We start from the raw sequence: 18,593 nt of genomic DNA, 5'->3' as shown, positions 1-18,593 counted from the left end.
CCGCCGCGGTGATCGGACAGGTTGGATCTTATCAATTGAGCCATTAAACTAACCGTGTATGCCCAGCATTACATATAGTTGAAAAGATACAGATTGAGTTGCACAATGTGGATAAAAAGATCAAGAACCCTTGAAACAACAATTACAGAAACTCATTACAGAGGCAGGCTTTATACAATTCATGTACAGTTTGATCAAGTAATTGGAAGCTATTTCAAAACGGTAGACAAGACTAAGGGATCTAAATTTAATCAAGACTAATCAGATTAAACAGGATACATATACTTTGGCAGAAAGGATAGACTTCAATGGGTAAGGAGAAAAATGTTTTACTGCAGGGTGTACATGATAAAGTGTCCCTCTGGCTTAAGATATGTGATTAAAACTATTGAGAAAGTTGAGATAGAACAGCTTCATATAAATCTGCCATTAAACTTAAAAATATGGATGATGCAGTATTGGAACATTTTAATAGATGTAATCATAATGAGAAGAACTTAGAATCCAAATTATGGTCCACATCCCTATACAATATCTTCGGGGTTTACAAAGCAAGATAGGACAGTTCATATGGAACAATTCTGTCCCTAGAATAAACAAACATATTCTCTCCCTGCCCAAACAAAGAGGTGGGGCGGCCATCCCCGACTTTGAGAGATATCAAATGGCCTGCATACTCACTAGAATTGTGGACTGGTCCTGCCATGGAGAGGATAAACTGTGGACTAGCCTAGATGAGCAGATTTTAGGCCAACCTGTGCGGGCTATTCCATGGATCCCTAACCCAGTTGCAAAACATACAATCCGAGACTTTAGCCTTATACAGAATACACTTCAGACCTTCCATAAGGCATGCAAACTTTTTAAAATTTCATCCACAGTGAGCCCTCTCACTAGTCTGATCTTTAATAATAATTTCGGTCCAGGACAGAAAGGCCCCTTTCTCAAGTTAGCCTGCCCCAACGCAGAATTTAAAGCATTCCAATTCAGATCAGGGAACAGGTTAGTAAACTTTTATATGGGAGAGAAGATACCCTCATGGCCTCGTAGACAAATCTGCTCATACCTTGCTAGTACAAACCACAAGGCAAACTTAAACAGAACTTTGACGGGGTTTGAGGAGATGTGTCAAAATGGTGAGCCAGTACCCCACACGGTCTTTTTAATGTATAAATGCATGGAAAACCTGAAACAAAATTACCTTTCACCGATAAATGGGAAAAATCATTGGAGCCCACGGGAGAGGAAATAGACTGGGAAAATATCTTTATACTAACCCATAAGTGTTCAGTAAATTCCTCCATCCAAGAAGCAAACTATAAAATATTAACTAGATGGCATAAGACTCCAGAATCTTTGCATAAGATTTTCCCAGACTATCCGGCAAATTGCTGGAGATGTAACAATACTCCTGCAACATATGATCATATCTGGTGGGAATGCCCATGCATGGTTGCTTACTGGAAGATGGTCCACAAATGGTCCATAAAAATCTCCTCATTCTCGGTACCATTTAACAAAATGGCCCTACTTTTACACCATAACGACCTAACGGTGAAATCCTACAAAAACTCCCTTTTGATTCATCTCCTCAATGCACCTAAGGTGCTAATTCCGAGGTATTGGAAAACATCGAGGGTACCATCCATGAAGGAATGGTTCCAGAAAGTGGAATACATCCACACTATGGAAGAACTCAGAGCGGTAAAACTAGACAGATCCCACAAATTTTATATAACATGGGCCCAATGGATAGACTTTAAAGATACTGAAATGTATAAAACACTGATGCTTGGGAATTAAATAGAGATGAGAGACATACCTGATAAGGGAAAGTACCTTGGGGGGTTCCCTTTTTGAGCAACTCTCCCTGAGCCCTGATAATATTGGGGCAAGGTGGTGGGGAGTGTGGATGAATCCAATTTATGGAGCTGGGGCAAGGCTCGGCCCAGGGGATGCAGTGGACAGGGGGTGAGGGGGGTGGGGGTGGGCAAAGGGTTTTGGTGAGTGGAGGGTGTTACCTGAATGTTGATAGTAAATAGAGAGAACTGTTATTTTGCTTTTGGTAAAGACGAACTCTGGAATATTGTATGCAAAATGATTACAAATAATAATGTGATTCATTAAGCATTGAAATAGCATAGACTATAAGGTGAATTGTGCATATCTTGTTTTTTCTGCTAAAATAGTGCCTTTAAAACATTGTTGCCTTTCAGTAGTTTTGGGAAATGTGAATACTGTTTTATTCTTGCAAGTATATTACCTGTAATGTTTCCTAATGTTTGTCCAAATAAAAATCTTTTTGAAAGAAAAAAAAAAAGAATCCAAATTATAGATAGTGTTCCTATTGGAGAGAGGATGATAGACACAAATAACTTCTCAGAAAAAAGATGTTTTTAGATTCATAAGCTAGGTATAATAACTCATCATAGATTTAATAGGAAATATGACGCACTACCTCGTATATATAATGCTTGTACAATTTAGGTAGGTTTTGAGTTAAGTGGCATTAGTTGAATGTGGTATTGTATTAAATGCAGAGTCAGTAAAAATATTATGAAAGATGAATTTTGACTCACTGTCAGCTATAAGATATTAAATTACATTCAGATGAGAGTAGAAGGGTATACAGAACAGCCTTTAGGGGATGATCCCCTGGTGGATATATTCTATCGTATTTTAATTGATTGAATAATATTTGAATAGAGTGATTTAATCCATCCCTGTAGTGACATATTAATCAGTAATTCCCTGTATTTTATTTAACAAATCCATTCTGTCTCTCAAATAAGATGGCAAACGCTCTACAAATGGCTTTAAAGAGGAACTGTACCCAAGGATTGAATGTCATCCAAATCAGTAGATGAAACCCCCTTTCCCGTGAGAAATCTTTACCTTTTCTGAAATAGATCATTAGGGGGGTCTATATGGCTGATATTGTGGTGAAGCCCCTCCCACAATGTGATGTCATGACCAAGGTCCTGAAAGTCTGCTGTTTGTGAACCTCGTTGCATTGTGGGAAATAAAGGCTTTTTCCAACTGCCAAGCAAGCAAAATCTCCCTCTGTGCATAGAACTCTCAGTAATGAACATTCTGTACAGATCCCCTGGCAGAAATAAAGGTGTCACCACCAGTAATACATTTAAGAATGTCAATCAGGGAGAGGAAAGATTTTACAATGGGCAAACACTGGCTAAATAATTTATAAATGAATATTGTAAACAATAAGCAATTTTATTCATTATGTTATTTTCACTGCTGTTCATCTTTAAGAAATCATCTACATATTGGCTAGATTTTTCTGTGACAGTATTATTTCCTGACACAATGGGGTGAGTCCTGGTGGTCTAGGTTGATTTTTATGGATTTTGGGCAATGCATCACATGTAGCCACTGGGATTTTTAGTTAACATGTTCATCAAATCTTGTTTTTCTAGAACTCCTCTTTGCACCCCCTTTCTATAATAAGACGCGTATGAAATCTGCACCCATCTCTGGAGTTTATATGATGTCTGTGGGAACTCTTTTAATCTTATTCTACCCCCCCTCCTTTCTTGGTTGGGGAGGAGAAGGGTATTTATTTTGTATCACATATGGGGCTTGATTCACTAAACTGTGATAACTCAAATATCACACCTTATCAAAGATATCACACCTTATTCAAGTTAACACGCCCTATCAGAGTAGCACAGCGAGCGCTGCAAACCTGCAGGGGCTCAGGGCAGGACGAGTGCCATTAACTATTAGCAGGCATACGTTCGTAGCGCTCACTATGCTACTCTGATAAGGCAAGTTAACTTTGATAAGGTGCGATATTTGAGTTATTACGGCTTAGTGAATCAAGCCCCTGGTGTGATATATACGTACAGTACATTGAAGACTCACAGTACGATTGGTTAACATGGATGAGCCCCTGTAATAAATATAAAATAGTTATCTTGTTGCTGCAGTAACGTAACTATCTCTGAAAAATTCATACCTCACCAACTACTGCCTTAGGAGTTGGCTATATGTTTTGGAATCTTTATCCATTCTAGTGACTTTATGGTGGAACAATGTTGGTATGGACCTTGTATGTGTGTGAGATCTATACACCTGCACACATCAGTCTATGCCATTTAAATGAATGAAACTATGCTGGGCTATCATACCCAGACATGGGGAGAGGTACCGTATATCTGTGGACACGCAAAAAAACAATTTATTGATAAGTTTTATCTGAACAATTGCTGACTGTATATGCATGTAGCTACTAAACATGCACTAACAGTGTTACCTATGTACAAGACAATCACTATTCTATGTGGGGTTACTGCACTCAGTTATATGCTGCATTATAGATGTGACTTATGGAGCCATGGGATATATTTAATAAATGCTCATGAACACTAATTGTATACAGAGAAAGCAGGAAATCTGATAGGATAGCTCATCCCCCTTGCAATGCAAACTAGCCAATCACTGATGCTGAAACGACGCTGCTGAAACGACGCTGCCTAACCAATGAGTATAGAGTATGGAAGTATGGGAGTATGTAAATAAAGATTTAAGCCCGCCCATGGTGCAGTCAGCGCTTATTGAAGCAAGTTGCACTTTGCCTAAAGGAGGCGAATGGTCTAGACCTGCATTCCATAGCTAAAGTTGAAATCTGTGCCTACAATTCTCTAACAGCAAAAGCAACGTCAGCCAACATACAGACCGGACAAAGAAACAGTGCAGATTTGGAAAGAGGATGCAAAAAAAATAAAAGTAAATAAATACAAAAACAATCATTACTATTAAATGTATACATTTTTAAAGGAAATATTGTGGCTTGTGTGTTTTGTTTTAAATGATAGTTTCCTGTTGTGGTATTTAATATCAAAGGTCTGCTAACCACAACCAAGCTTATTTTTATTATATTCAGTTACGGTGATATTTAATGAGATACCATTAAATCACTTAGATTTCCTACATCTGCAGAAATACTGTCACTACAGCAGCATCAGCTTCTCAATTCTTGTGGCAAGTAGCTTATATAAGATGTTTATTCAGTTACACATATGCAATGACTTACAGGATAATATAACTCATCAAAAAATAAAATCAAGTGGTATAGTTGTGTTAAATATATTCATATGTGTCGCTCTATCACCTAGTGCAAAAATGGCCAAAAAGAGGTAAGGTAAAGGTTGAAAGAGATCTACATTGAATGAAGTCATGGAAGTTGTCCATTTGTATTTGGACTTTTTGTGTCCTTGTTTGTGTTTGGACTTTTAGTCACTGTTGTAGAACAAGCTTACAGTCAACACATTAGAGTAGATTGAAAACACACTGAGCCTGATTCAGTGCAAAAAATTCTGCTGCAAAAGTTACCAGAATCATAGTAGTCTCCCACTGTCACTTTTGGGAAGAGGTGTGGTACTTTGTTGTCAAGCACACCCCTCTTCACCACCCCTCTTCACCATCAGCGGGACTCAGTAACAGTGAGGAGCACTGCAACAGTGCATGACGAGGCCAGGAGGCATGGCGATGTTGGATAAGCATGTGGCTTGCAAGTATGTAATGTGGAGGGATTTGGAATTGTGTGGTGTCTGGACACAATGATCAGACCTAAAGTGACCAGGAAGCTGGTGGCTGTGTGCTTTGAGGGTGGAGTCATGTGATACCCAATCAAAATAACTAAAAAAAAGTTATGTAAGTTTACATTTGGTACAGTAAAACATTCATTTTACTTAGTTCTTTTTTTAAAAAAAAAAGAAGATGAAGGTCCAGAGTGCACATGCACCAGTGGAAGGAGTAACATGGAGTTACTCCAGTTCCTACCCTCAGTTTGGTGTTTCCAGATAGTAATCTCAAGAGGTATTTTTTGTTTTTGTGGAGAGAGACCTTCTGAAGAAGAATCCCTGACAGATGATGGTATTCTCCACTTGCTTGTTACTATGGTTGCCTTTTATTATCCCTCTAGTTTAAAGAGACTCCGTAACAAAAATTGCATCCTGTTTTTTATCATCCTACAAGTTCCAAAAGCTATTCTAATCTGTTCTGGCTTACTGCAGCACTTTCTGCTATCACCATCTCTGTAATAAATAAACTTATCTCTCTCTTGTCAGACTTGTCAGGCCTGTGTCTGGAAGGCTGCCAAGTTCTTCAGTGTTGTGGTTCTGTGATGCATCTCCCCCATCCAGGCCCCTCTCTGCACACTGCCTGTGTATTATTTAGATTAGAGCAGCTTCTCTCTTCTCTCAAGCTGGATAAATCCTCCTCTGAGCTGGCTGGGCTTTCACATACAGAGGAATTACATACAGGCAGAGCTGTCTGCACTCTGCAGGAAGAAACAGCCTGACACTTCAGTGGAAGATAGCTGCAGGGGGAAAGAAACACACAAATGATCTCTTGAGATTCAAAAGGAAGGCTGTATACAGCCTGCTTGTGTATGGATGCATTTTCTATGTGTGGACATACTGTACATCAACCTACTTCCTGTTTTGGTGGCCATTTTGTTTGTTTATAAACAAACTTTTTAAAACTGTTTTTAACCCTTTTAATGCGGCGAGGAGCGGCAAAATTGTGACAGAGGGTAATAGGAGATGTCCCCTAACGCACTGGTATGTTTACTTTTGTGCGATTTTAACAATACAGATTCTCTTTAAATACTACACTATATTGGCGTGCCTGATGCCCTTTTTCTCTCGGTTCCCGTGACGAAGTCGTTGGGCCAGACACACCCACATTTAATAAAGAGGATTGAAAGGCAAGGGAGAACATGACTGTAGTTGCATTTTAAACTGAAAGTAACATACATTAACTTTTTGGGGGCAGAAATTGAAAATGTATGTGACCTCTCACATTGGTTAATAAAAGTAAAAAAAAAAAAAAACGAAAATTGAAACTACTAATATAATTTTAGAGGTATTTATAAACAATGCTTTTGGAATTTGTATTGAAGCACATCTAAACTTTAGCACTTTAAAGCTCCACTAGAACTAGGATTGACAAAAATGGATTCTGTAAAGCTGAATATAATACATCAGGGCTAGATAAATATTGGAAATAAACACAGAACATTGTTCATGAGAAAAGTTGGAGTGTATTAGTGTTTGTTTCAAACATACAAGTCATTTGACAATGTCATTATACAAACAAGCAGCAATGCCCTGCTGTAGTCTGACCCTTCGCTGACAAAGGTGGGTGAGTTCTTTGGAAGTGGACGGCCTTTAAACATTAATGAAGTATAGATGAGGATATTGTCATTCACAGCATTAATCATTAATGATCGGAGGAGGTGCTAGATGCAACTGGAAGTTTTCATTCTGAAAAACGCTGCTTGAGGCAACACCCCCATAGGAAGGGTGATAGGATGAGGATTTTTCAGGGCTCTGAGAACGACATAGCTCAGTCAATAACGCCAGCTGCAAAACAGTAAAAGGAAATATACACAGTGAATGAATCACTAATAATCTACGATGATTCACAGCTCATTATCTCTGTCAAACTAAAGCAGTTTTACATCTTGGTATACATAACTACTGAACTTTAACAGCTGACAACATGTGTTTGTGTTTAGTGCAATGTGTTAGAAAAAATATATGAGGTGCACATTAACAAGGTATTCAGCACATTTGTATTTGTGATAGCCAACACTGTATATTTAAGATGGAATAGATGCCTTTATAAACTGTAACATCACCTCCAGTTATTACCAATAGACTTCGCCAGTGGAACTAACAATTTAGAAAGTCTGTAATTTCAAAAATGAAGAAGGATTTTGCCCACGTGGAGGATACATTTGGAGCTACTTTAACTACTTACTGCACCAGGTGCAGTATAATCACATCCTGGGAAACTTCATTTGAAGTCCCAGGGCCACGAAAATTAGTCAATGGGAGCTGGCGCCGGCGTGCAGCCACCCGCGCTGCCGTTACCGCCGGTTAGCGGAGACATGAATGAATGGGAACGCAAGTCAATGAACGCTGGCATCTATTAGATGCCTGCGTCATTGTATCTTCCGGTTGTTACACTGCTACGCATTATTTCCGATTCACGTCCTTACGTATGTAAATCATAAATAATGACTGAGGACATCCGGTGGCCAAATAGTAAATCTACATCACAACACTTTTTATTCAATAAAAATACCTACACTTACATCTAAAATTAACTATTTTCCCCCCACACTCCCCCATAGTACCCAAACATATTTTTATTGTATGTAAAATATATATATATATATATATATATATATATATATATATATATATATAAACAAAAAGTTGCCTTAGAGACTGAACTTTTTTTTAAAATAATTATGTCAATGGGGTATATTACTGTTATTTTTTAATTTGCGGGCTTATAAATAGTGATGGACGCAAAACTTAACAATTAATAATAAATAATAATTAAAACTTTGGCACCATACATAGTACTCGTGAAAAATTTTAAACATTGCAATAACCAGGACAAATGGGCAAATAAAATGTGATAAAATGTGTGGGTATTATCCACAGTAGAACATTTTATTTTAACACTATAATGGCTGAAAACTGAGAAATAATTGATTTTTTCCATTTTTTTTTATTATTCCAATTAAAATGTGTTTAGAATAAAATAATTCTTAGCATAATGTACCTCCCAAAGAAAGCCTAATTGGTGGCGAAAAAAACCAAGATATAGATCATGTCGTTGTGATTAAGTTATTGGGAGTGTTGACAGGTTAAAATTGCTCTGGTCCTAAAGCCCAATCTACACGATATGCTTCTTTGTATGATTCAATTACGATTCTATTTACGATCCGATTAAATCCGACATGTCCGATCGGGATTCGATTAGATTCAATTCAATCACTTATTGTTTTGCAATGGCAAATGGAATTGAATTGAATCCCAATCGGACATGTTGGATTTAATCGGATCGTAAATAGAATCGTAATCGAATCGTACCGTGTAGATTGGGCTTAACGGGAAAAAACCCTGCAATGGTCAAGTGGTTAAAGGCCAACTGTCAATTGCAATATCAGCTGCCTTTGTTTGTACAAACATGCAAAAACATACTAAAAATAAGGTGAGGACAGTAATGTGGCATCTAAGTTCACCAGAAACAACTTATCTGAGTGTTTTTTTTCTTCACATTGGAAAGTGATGAAAAGTAATTTGTAGAGAAGGTGAAAAATATGCCAGTAGAGAAAATTAATCAGAGAAGTTTTGTGAATCAACTCCTTAATCTTTGTTTACAAGAAAATGTACTAAACGAAACACATCCAGACTGAATATTAAAGTCCTTAAGTGTGGTTTTACATCTTTTTAATCAATATAGAAGGCATATTGTGGCACTCATCTATTAAATAATAAAGCAAGTAAACGTAATGTGTGTTAAATGGCTTTCCTTCTAACATCCTTCGAGCATTTGTCCATCAACATAAAATGGATATTCCTGTTACAGGAAGCCACACTGGAGAGCTAATTGCCCTGCATACATAGTCACATAGATTCAGTGAAAAAAAAATGCATTTTGTTCACCAAATTCAACCAGGAATTTTTTTTTTTTATTTCTGGAGTACATATTAAATCTCCGTCTGTTTGCTTAGGTGCCTTGTAATCAGAAGTGGCCTTAGAGTACGCGGGGCCTGGGGGCGAGTGTCATATGCGGGGCCTAGAGACATATGCTGTGGATATACACACACACACACACACACACACACACACTGTGGAAACACACACACTGTATAGGTTAGATAGGTAGATGCCTGCAGTATAGTTTAGATAAGTAGGTTCCCCCAGTATAGGTTAGATAGGTAGGTGCCCGCAGTAAAGGTTAGATAGGTAAGTGCCTCCAGTATAGTTTAGATAGGTGCCTGCAGTATACTGTAGATTAGGTAGGTGCCCTGCAGTATAGATTAGATAGGTGCCTGCAGTATAGGTTAGATAGGTAGGTGCCCTGCAGTATAGATTAGATAGGTAGGTGCCCTGCAGTACAGATTAAATAGCTAAGTGCCCCGCAATATAGATTATAGGTGCCTGCAGTATAGATTAATTAGGTAGGTACCCCGCAGTATAGATTAGATAGGTGCCTGCAGTATAGATTAGATAGGTAGGTGCCCCACAGTATAGATTAGATAAGAGCCTGCAGTATAGGTTAGATAGGTAGGTGCCCTGCAGTATAGATTAGATAGGTAGGTGCCCTGCAGTACAGATTAGATAGGTAGGTGGCCCGCAGTATAGATTAGATAGGTGCCTGCAGTATAGATTAGTTAGGTAGGTACCCCGCAGTATAGATTAGATAGGTGCCTGCAGTATAGATTAGATAGGTAGGTGCCTCGCAGTATAAATGAGATAGGTGCCCCGCAGTACAGATTAGATAGGTAGGTACCCTGCAGTATAGATTAGATAGGTAGGTACCCTGCAGTATAGATTAGATAGGTGCCTGCAGTATAGATTAGATAGGTAGGTACCTCGCAGTATAAATGAGATAGGTGCCCTGCAGTATAGATTAGATAGGCGCCTGCAGTACAGATTAGATAGGTAGGTACCCTGCAGTATAGATTAGATAGGTGCCTGCAGTATAGATTGGATAGGTAGGTGCCCTGCAGTACAGGTTAGATATGTGCCTGCAGTATAGATTAAATAGGTAGGTGTCCCGCAGTATAGATTAGATAGGTGCCTGCAGTATAGATTAGATAGATAGGTGCCTCGCAGTATAGATTATGGGTGCCAGCAGTATAGATTAGTTAGGTAGGTGCCCGCAGTATAGATAGGTAGGTGCCCTGCACTAAAGGTTAGATAGGAAGGTGGCTGCAGCGGTGGGGAGAGCGGGCATAGTAGTTAAAACTCGCCTGTCTTCCGCTGATGCTCACAGCTTCCATCTCCTTCCTCTCCCGGCATCTGTGTATTGGTAACAGCACCCCCTGTGGTGACATGCGGTCACGTCATCACAGGGGGCACTGTTACCAATACGTCAGATGCTGGGAGAGGAAAGAGATGGAAGGTGTGAGCATCGGCTAAGACAGGTGAGTTTTAACTACTATGCACGCTCTCCCCACCGCCGCAGAGGGTGCGGGACCTCTTCAGGCGATTGCAGGCGATTGTAATATACATTACCAATATTTTACTACAGACTTACCCGGCCTCTATTCCCCCTCCCAGTGCCTTACACTAACCCTACTTCCTAACGCCTAACACTAACCACCCTTCCTAATGCCCAATACCAACCCCCCTGCCTACTGTCTAGCACTAAGCCCCCTCCCCATTCCTTACACTATCCCCTGGAAAGACTAAACAACCGAAAGTACAGTAGATGATTTGCTACAGGGTAGTACTGGAAGCTGATCAGCTACTAATAGCCGATTGGCTATGGAAACTAACCCTTATTTCACTTTATGTAATAGCCAATCAGCTACCTTCCAACTGTACGCAGCTTGAAAATTTATCAGTCGAATCCTGCCAAGATGAAATTTGATTGGTTAACTTTCAAACTGTATACATTTACGTACACAATTTTCATAATTCTGTATCAACTTACAATTATTTGCATCTCACTGACCATCCCTACTCTCCATCCTCCAACAAAGTATAAAACAAGAAACCGTAATTATAAAAGCAAAAAAAAAAAAAAAAAGCAATAATAAAAAAAAAAGCCCCCAAGAGGTGGTAGGACCCATGTTCTTAGAAGTGAAAGAAATTAAAGAAGTCAGCAGAAAATTTAACCCAGACACACCTGCCAGTGCTGGATATCAGTTATGACTAAACTAACCCCTTAATAGAAATTAACATGCTCAATTTTGTATCATACTGCAGGATGGCAGTGTCAAGCATGCCATATTATAAACTGTCAGACGACTAGATTGGCTTCAATCCACTAAGCTTTATCAAACACTTTATCAAACGTTTAATAATTTACCTCCTGGGTAAAATCTAATTTTGAATTCACTAAGGTGTTATAGATTTATTAAACGTTTTATCGATAAAACATTCAATAAATATATAACAACTTCATGAATTCAAAATTAGATTTTACACATGAGGTAAATTATCAAACGTTTGATAAAGCTTAGTAAATTGAGGCCTTTCAGTTTAAATGCACTTCTCAAGTCTAACCTCCCTATCCTTGCAGTTAAAAACAAAAAAATATTGTCACTAAGATTCTTAAAGGAGTTATCAGGCTAAAATTATCAAAATAAGTGCTACTTACCCGGGGCTTCCTCCAGCCCCAAGCTCCCAGCATGTCCCTCGTCGCAGCTCTGCAGTTCGCCGCAGCTCCCTCCCGGTCCCTGGCGATGAAGTCAGGCCGACCTCCAGGTCGGCCTGTACTGCGCCTGCGTGAGCGACGCTGTCAATCCCTGCCACGTGGACCGGAGCGGACTGCGCATGCACTGCGCCAAAGTACAACACCAGCCTGCTCCTTCACATATCCCTGTTGATCCAGAGGAAAGCAAAAAACCCTTACAAGGCAAGGTCCAATTAGCCCCAAAAGGGAAAAAATTCCTTCCCGGCTCCAGATGGCAATCAGATAAAATCCCTGAATCAACATCACTGGGCATTACCTAGTAATTGTAGCCATGGATGTCTTTCAACGCAAGGAAAGCATCTAAGCCCCCTTTAAATACAGGAATAGAATTTGCCATAACTACTTCCTGTGGCAATGCATTCCACATCTTAATCACTCTTACTGTAAAGAACTCTTTCCTAAATAAATGGCTAAAACGTTTTTCCTCCATGCGCCGATCACGTCCTCTAATTCTTTGAGAAGGCCTAGGGACAAAAAGCTCATCCGCCAAGCTTTTATATTGCCCTCTGATGTATTTATACATGTTAATTAGATCCCCTCTAAGGCCTCAATTCACGGAGCATTATCAAACGTTTATCAAACACTTTATCAAACGTTTGATAATTTACCTCATGGGTAAAATCTCATTTTGAATTCACTAAGGTGTTATATACTTGTTGAACGTTTTATCGGTAAAACATTTGATAAATATATAACACCGTGAATTTAAAATGAGATTTTACCCATGAGGTAAATTATCAAACGTTTGATAAAGTGTTTGATAAACGTTTGATAATGCTCCGTGAATTGAGGCCTAAGGCGTCTTTTCTCTAGCCTAAATAAACCCAGTTTATCTAACCTTTCTTGGTAAGTGAGACCTTCCATCCCACGTATCAATTTTGTTGCACCTGCTCTAAAGCCTCATCTACACGATACAATTCTTTGTGCGGTTCCATTACGATTCTATTTACGATCCGATTAAATAAGACATGTCCGATCAGGATTCAATTCAATTCGATTTGCCATTGCAAAACAATGGCAAATCAAATTGAATTGAATCCCGTTCGGACATGTCGGATTTAATTGGATCGTAAATAGAATCGTAATCGAATCACACAAAGAATCGTATCGTGTAGATGGGGCTTAAAACTGCAATATCTTTCCTGTAATGTGGTGCCCAGAACTGAATTCCATATTCCAGATGTGGCCTTACTAGAGAGTTAAACAGGGGCAATATTATGCTAGCATCTCGAGTTTTTATTTCCCTTTCAATGCATCCCAAATTTTTATTAGCTTTAGCTGCAGCGGCTTGACATTGAATACGATTATTTAACTTGTTGTCGCTGAGTACTCCTAAGTCTTTCTCCAAGTTTGATGTCCCCAACTGTATCCCATTTATATTGTATGGTGCTAGACCATTGGTACCACCAAAATGCATGACTTTACATTTTTCAACATTGAATTTCATCTGCCATTTAACATTGAAATATTTTTCCCAGCCCTTGTATATTATTTTTTCTTTTTCGCTATGGTCAATATGGTTATGGTCTTATGGGCAATAGGTAATGAGTAATAAATGATACCTTTTACCAGGTGTAGGTACATCTTTGCTTGTTCTCTTTTTAAGGGGTTGACCAAACAGCACCCTAAGCCAACTCTCTATACCTCCAGCCAACCTTTTTTTAGGGTACACTGAAGTGGGGTAGAGCCCCTTGTCCTTAAAGGGGAACTGAAGTAAGAGGTATAAGGAGGCTGCCATAATTATTTCCTTTTAATCAATACCAGTTGCCTGTCAGCCCTGCTGATCCTCTGCCTCTAATACTATTAGCCATAGCCCCTGAACCAGCATGCAGCAGATCAGGTGTTTCAGACTTTAAAGAGAATCTGTATTGTTAAAATCGCACAAAAGTAAACATACCAGTGCGTTAGGGGACATCTCCTATTACCCTCTGTCACAATTTCACCTCTCCCCGCCGCATTAAAAGTGGTTAAAAACCGTTTTAAAAAGTTTGTTTATAAACAAACAAAATGGCCACCAAAACAGGAAGTAGGTTGATGTACAGTATGTCCACACATAGAAAATACATCCATACACAAGCAGGCTGTATACAGCCTTCCTTTTGAATCTCAAGAGATCATTTGTGTGTTTCTTTCCTCCTGCATCTCTCATGCACTGAAGTTTCAGGCTGCTCTTTTCTTCCTGCAAACAGCTTTGCCCTTGTCTGTAATTCCTCACTATGTGAAAGCCAAGCCAGCTCAGAGGACGATTTATCCAGCTTGTAAAAGGTAAGAGAGAAGAGAGAAGCTGCTCTAATCTAAATAACACACAGGCAGTGTGCATAGAGGGGCCTGGAAGGCGAAGTTCATAGCAGAACCACAACACTGAAGAACTTGGCAGCCTTCCAGACACAGGCTGACAAGTCTGACAAGAGATAGATAAGTTGATTTATTACAGAGACTGTGATAGTACAAAGTGCTGCAGTAAGCCAGAACACATTAGAATAGCTTTTGGAACTTGTAGGATGATAAAAAACAGGATGCAATTTTTGTTACGGAGTCTCTTTAAAGTCAGATCTGACAAGACTAGCTGCATGCTTGTTTCTGGTGTTATTCAGACACTACTGCAGAGAAATAGACCAGCAGGGCTGCCAGGCAACTGGTATTGATTAAAAGGAAATAAATATGGCAGCCTCCGTATACCTCCTACTTCAGTTCCCCTTTAACACTGAGACATGGGAGATTTGAAAGGTACGGTTTTCTATTGTTAAAAGCTGTGTTGGGTGGTACTGGTCAGAGCGAAGTCCCAAACTTACTGGCTGCATTACACTTTTCTACAATATAATAAAATAGGAAATATTAATATAATAAAAGTTTCAGGGAAGTTTTGTAAAATTTGCCATGACAAAGAACAGAGCAGCATCCCCACCTGGAAATCACTGCAGCCATCACGTCAAGCATAAGATTCAGTAGTGATGAATATAAATCACTTGGTGGCTCCCCAAAATGACATATTTTTGGTGAATTTTAAATGTTCACTTCACAATTGGGAATATTTCCAATCGCAGGTTGTGACTGCATACTATCGCATTAGGAAATCCCCCCCAATCATCTGCACACTAGTTCCCAGACAGTTAACCCTACTGAGTGAGACTAAACAAGGTCTACACTGACCTGAAATTGACATTCAGAATGTAAATCTCTTTCATGGCAAAGTGAAAGTCACCTGGCAACTTCAAAATTTATGTTAACTCACTTTACACAAATGCATCTGCAATTAGTAACCTGCCCATCAGTTACTCTAACTGAAATGATCAAGGAATATTGGCTCTTTATAAATCAATAATGATGATTAGGAACAGAAAAAGGAGTTCACAATGTCTACTTGAAAAACCTTTCTAAAAATTAATTTGCTACATCTCAGCGTACTATATTTTATATAGTTGTGTGTTTCTTTAACAATCAGCAGTACTAAGATACCCGTTTTGAAAAAAATAAAACACAGTTGTAAATAACCTTGGAGAAGAAAACATTTTTACACAGGCCTTGACAATAAATGCGGAAACACATTATTGCACTTGCAGTCATATCACTTGTGAACACTGAGAGAAGCTCTCGAGCAGAGACAAGATTCTTGTTACTGTACCCTTGAGGTTCCTTTGTAAAGACGACAGAGCTCACTGAAAGCCTGCAGCTGTTGTGGGTCGAGGACGGAATCAGAGCTTGACTGAAAGAAAAAAATAATAATAATAATATTAGCTGAAAACAGCTGCTGCACTGGTATACAAGCAAGGACCTGCTAAGGTTAACATACAAATCTCCCACTGATTAGCACTCATCTCGTGGCTGAATGTCATTCCCTAGTATTTTGTTGGCTGTTTAGGCAGAAGCTGACAGGTTTTAATTGTAATCCTCTCACATATAAATTGAGGAAAGAAAAGTACAGGTGTAGATCAAAGGGATCAGAGCTTCTGTTATTTTCAAACCTACAAAGGATGTAATGGCCACTGACACTTGATCGGTGGTTATGCCTTCAACTTTTATAAAAGAGGAGCAGTGTCCATTTATGACTCGAGTTAGCTTCCACTTGCAAGAACTTTACAGTATCTAACTACACTGCATAAACTTGTAGTACAAGTAGCACAACAATCACTAGCAGCATGTTGGCATGGTGGATAGCACTCTCCCCTTGCAATGCTGGGTCCCCAGTTTGAATCCCAGCCAGGGCAACATCTGAAATGAGTTTGTATGTTCTCCCCATTTTTACTTGGGTTTCCTCCAGGCAATCCGGTTTCCTCCCACATTCCAAAAACATATATAATATTAATTGGCTTCCCTCTAAATTGGCTCTAGACTTCAATGGTCATACTGTATGACTATGGTAGAGATTCAATTGAGAGCATCTCTGAGGGACAATTAGTGATAACACTATATTCTTTGTAAAGCGCTGTGGAAGATGTCGGGGCGTTATAAATACAGAATAATAATAATAATAGTTCTCCATGGTTCGATAAAATCCCTCTTGATGTAACCTGACCTATCATTGGTCACCGAAGCCACAGCCAAAGCAGGGCATATACAATGCAATTCAAAAATACAACAAAAACCGCAAACTGTTAATTAATCATTTCCATCTAAAAAAAACAGTACAATCTGTAAGATTATTTGATTTGTGAGCAAGTAATTAATCCCAATTTCATTGACTGAATCATTAAAGCAATCAATGTAAAGATCACATCATGTATGGGCAAAATTATGCACAATAGCAGGGAAACTGGATTTGGTAGATAGCATCTGAAGGGGCCAGGATTCAAAGCACACTCACTTGGATGTATGGCAACAGTACAATATTTGTTGTACATACATTTCCAGATTCTTACATTTTTTCTACTCGAGTGACTACAAAATACTAGCCTATTTTCTGTCTATTTACATTTACACTGAGCATAAATGTTCATGTTTTTTACTACAGCTATGAAACTCTATTGGACTCATGTAGACACAAGGGAGTTGATTGTGTTAATGTCACTGGTACATTAACACCTGGTGTTCATCCTATTTTAACTTTGTTGTCTTCTGTCTTCATGTCATTAATAATAATATTAATAATATATATATATATATATATATATATATATATATATATATATATATATATATATATATATATATATATATATATATATATATATATATATATATATATATATATATATATATGGTGTGGTTACTATTTAATTTAATGGCTACTTATGCATATCTTTTGCTTTCTTGTAGGATTCTTCTAGTCTGCCCTCTTCAAACTTTGATACAAATGGGGTAGTGGATCATCCCCGGGTGCGATCAGGCCACCAGTAGTAACGCTCGGCTGCTCCCCAGATAGCCACTGCAGGTAAAAACTTTGACACTCAATGAACAGCTTGCTGCTGCATCTTCCTTTATTATAGACTAATCAATGCCATGCAATACAGAGATAAATCCAAGGCTTTAGGTAGGGGAGGAGCTGACAGCAAGCTGTTAATTGAGTAAAGAAGCTCAAAGAGGATAAACATCCCTGCAGTCCATCTTCAAGAAATATAAAATACTGGAAGCAACACACAGTGAAGACCTCTATCAATAAGAAAGTAGCTTGTAGCGTTATGTCGATAGCGCACACAGCGTTATGCCGTACGCGCGTTATGAAATAGCTCTGTTTTGTGAATCAACCCCTGTATGTGTTTTAACTGAAAGATTTATCATAATGCATGTCTATGGAGAAGGGGAAAAAAAGTGCTTACCAAGAGATTAAGTGTAAATGGGGCCTAATGGTCAGTAACGAGAAATCTAGCAAGAACACTAATTCTAGCACAGGTCACAACCACAGAGCTGTTCAAAAGAAACAGCCTAGCCCTGGGTACTATCTGGAAGGGGCTTTTCTAGCTAAACTGGTGGGAGGCTTAGCATGCAATTTGCCTTGCATACGTGGCATTGGGCACATCTGTGCGCCTACCTTGCACATGCAAAGCCATGATGAAGAATTTATATTTTGCATTTAGTCACTGCGGTGCATATTCACAACAATTTTATTTGAGCTTAGGAGCTTGAAACAACATTTTAAAGAATTCTGTGTAAAATACGATCCTATAAGTGAATAACTTTAATTTTATTTTGAAATAAACACAGAAGCTGTAAAGACAAGATAAAATGCTGTGTGTTCAAATTCATATTGCTGTAACCTCAGTAAACCTTTGTGACTTGCTCCTTCTCCATTTATCATTTGCCTGGTAATAATCTGTAGCCACGAGCCCCCTCCGTAGCACTATGAAAATTCAGCGTGTAATTACTTCTTCTGAACTATTTTCCACTATCATCCTGAGCTT

General features: G+C 38.7%; 1 protein-coding gene across 2 annotated transcripts in view; it reads right to left on the bottom strand.

The window, feature by feature from the left end:
- Positions 1 to 7,046: 7,046 nt before the first annotated feature.
- Positions 7,047 to 18,593, bottom strand: part of VPS8 (VPS8 subunit of CORVET complex) — a 457,588-nt gene continuing 446,041 nt past the window's right edge. For both annotated transcript variants that reach the window (XM_068245033.1, XM_068245032.1), the window contains exons 46-47: positions 15,881 to 15,961; positions 7,047 to 7,391 (exon numbers count right to left, since the gene is read on the bottom strand). In XM_068245033.1, the coding sequence (XP_068101134.1) occupies positions 7,242 to 7,391; positions 15,881 to 15,961 (231 nt within the window). In that variant the 3' untranslated portion in view covers positions 7,047 to 7,241. The remainder of the gene's footprint in view (positions 7,392 to 15,880; positions 15,962 to 18,593) is intronic.

This window comes from Hyperolius riggenbachi, chromosome 7 (assembly GCF_040937935.1).
Source record: "Hyperolius riggenbachi isolate aHypRig1 chromosome 7, aHypRig1.pri, whole genome shotgun sequence".
Classification (NCBI taxonomy): Eukaryota; Metazoa; Chordata; class Amphibia; order Anura; family Hyperoliidae; genus Hyperolius; species Hyperolius riggenbachi.
The sequence above is the reverse complement of the archived record's forward strand: the minus strand, read 5'-3'. Positions and strand labels throughout refer to the sequence as shown.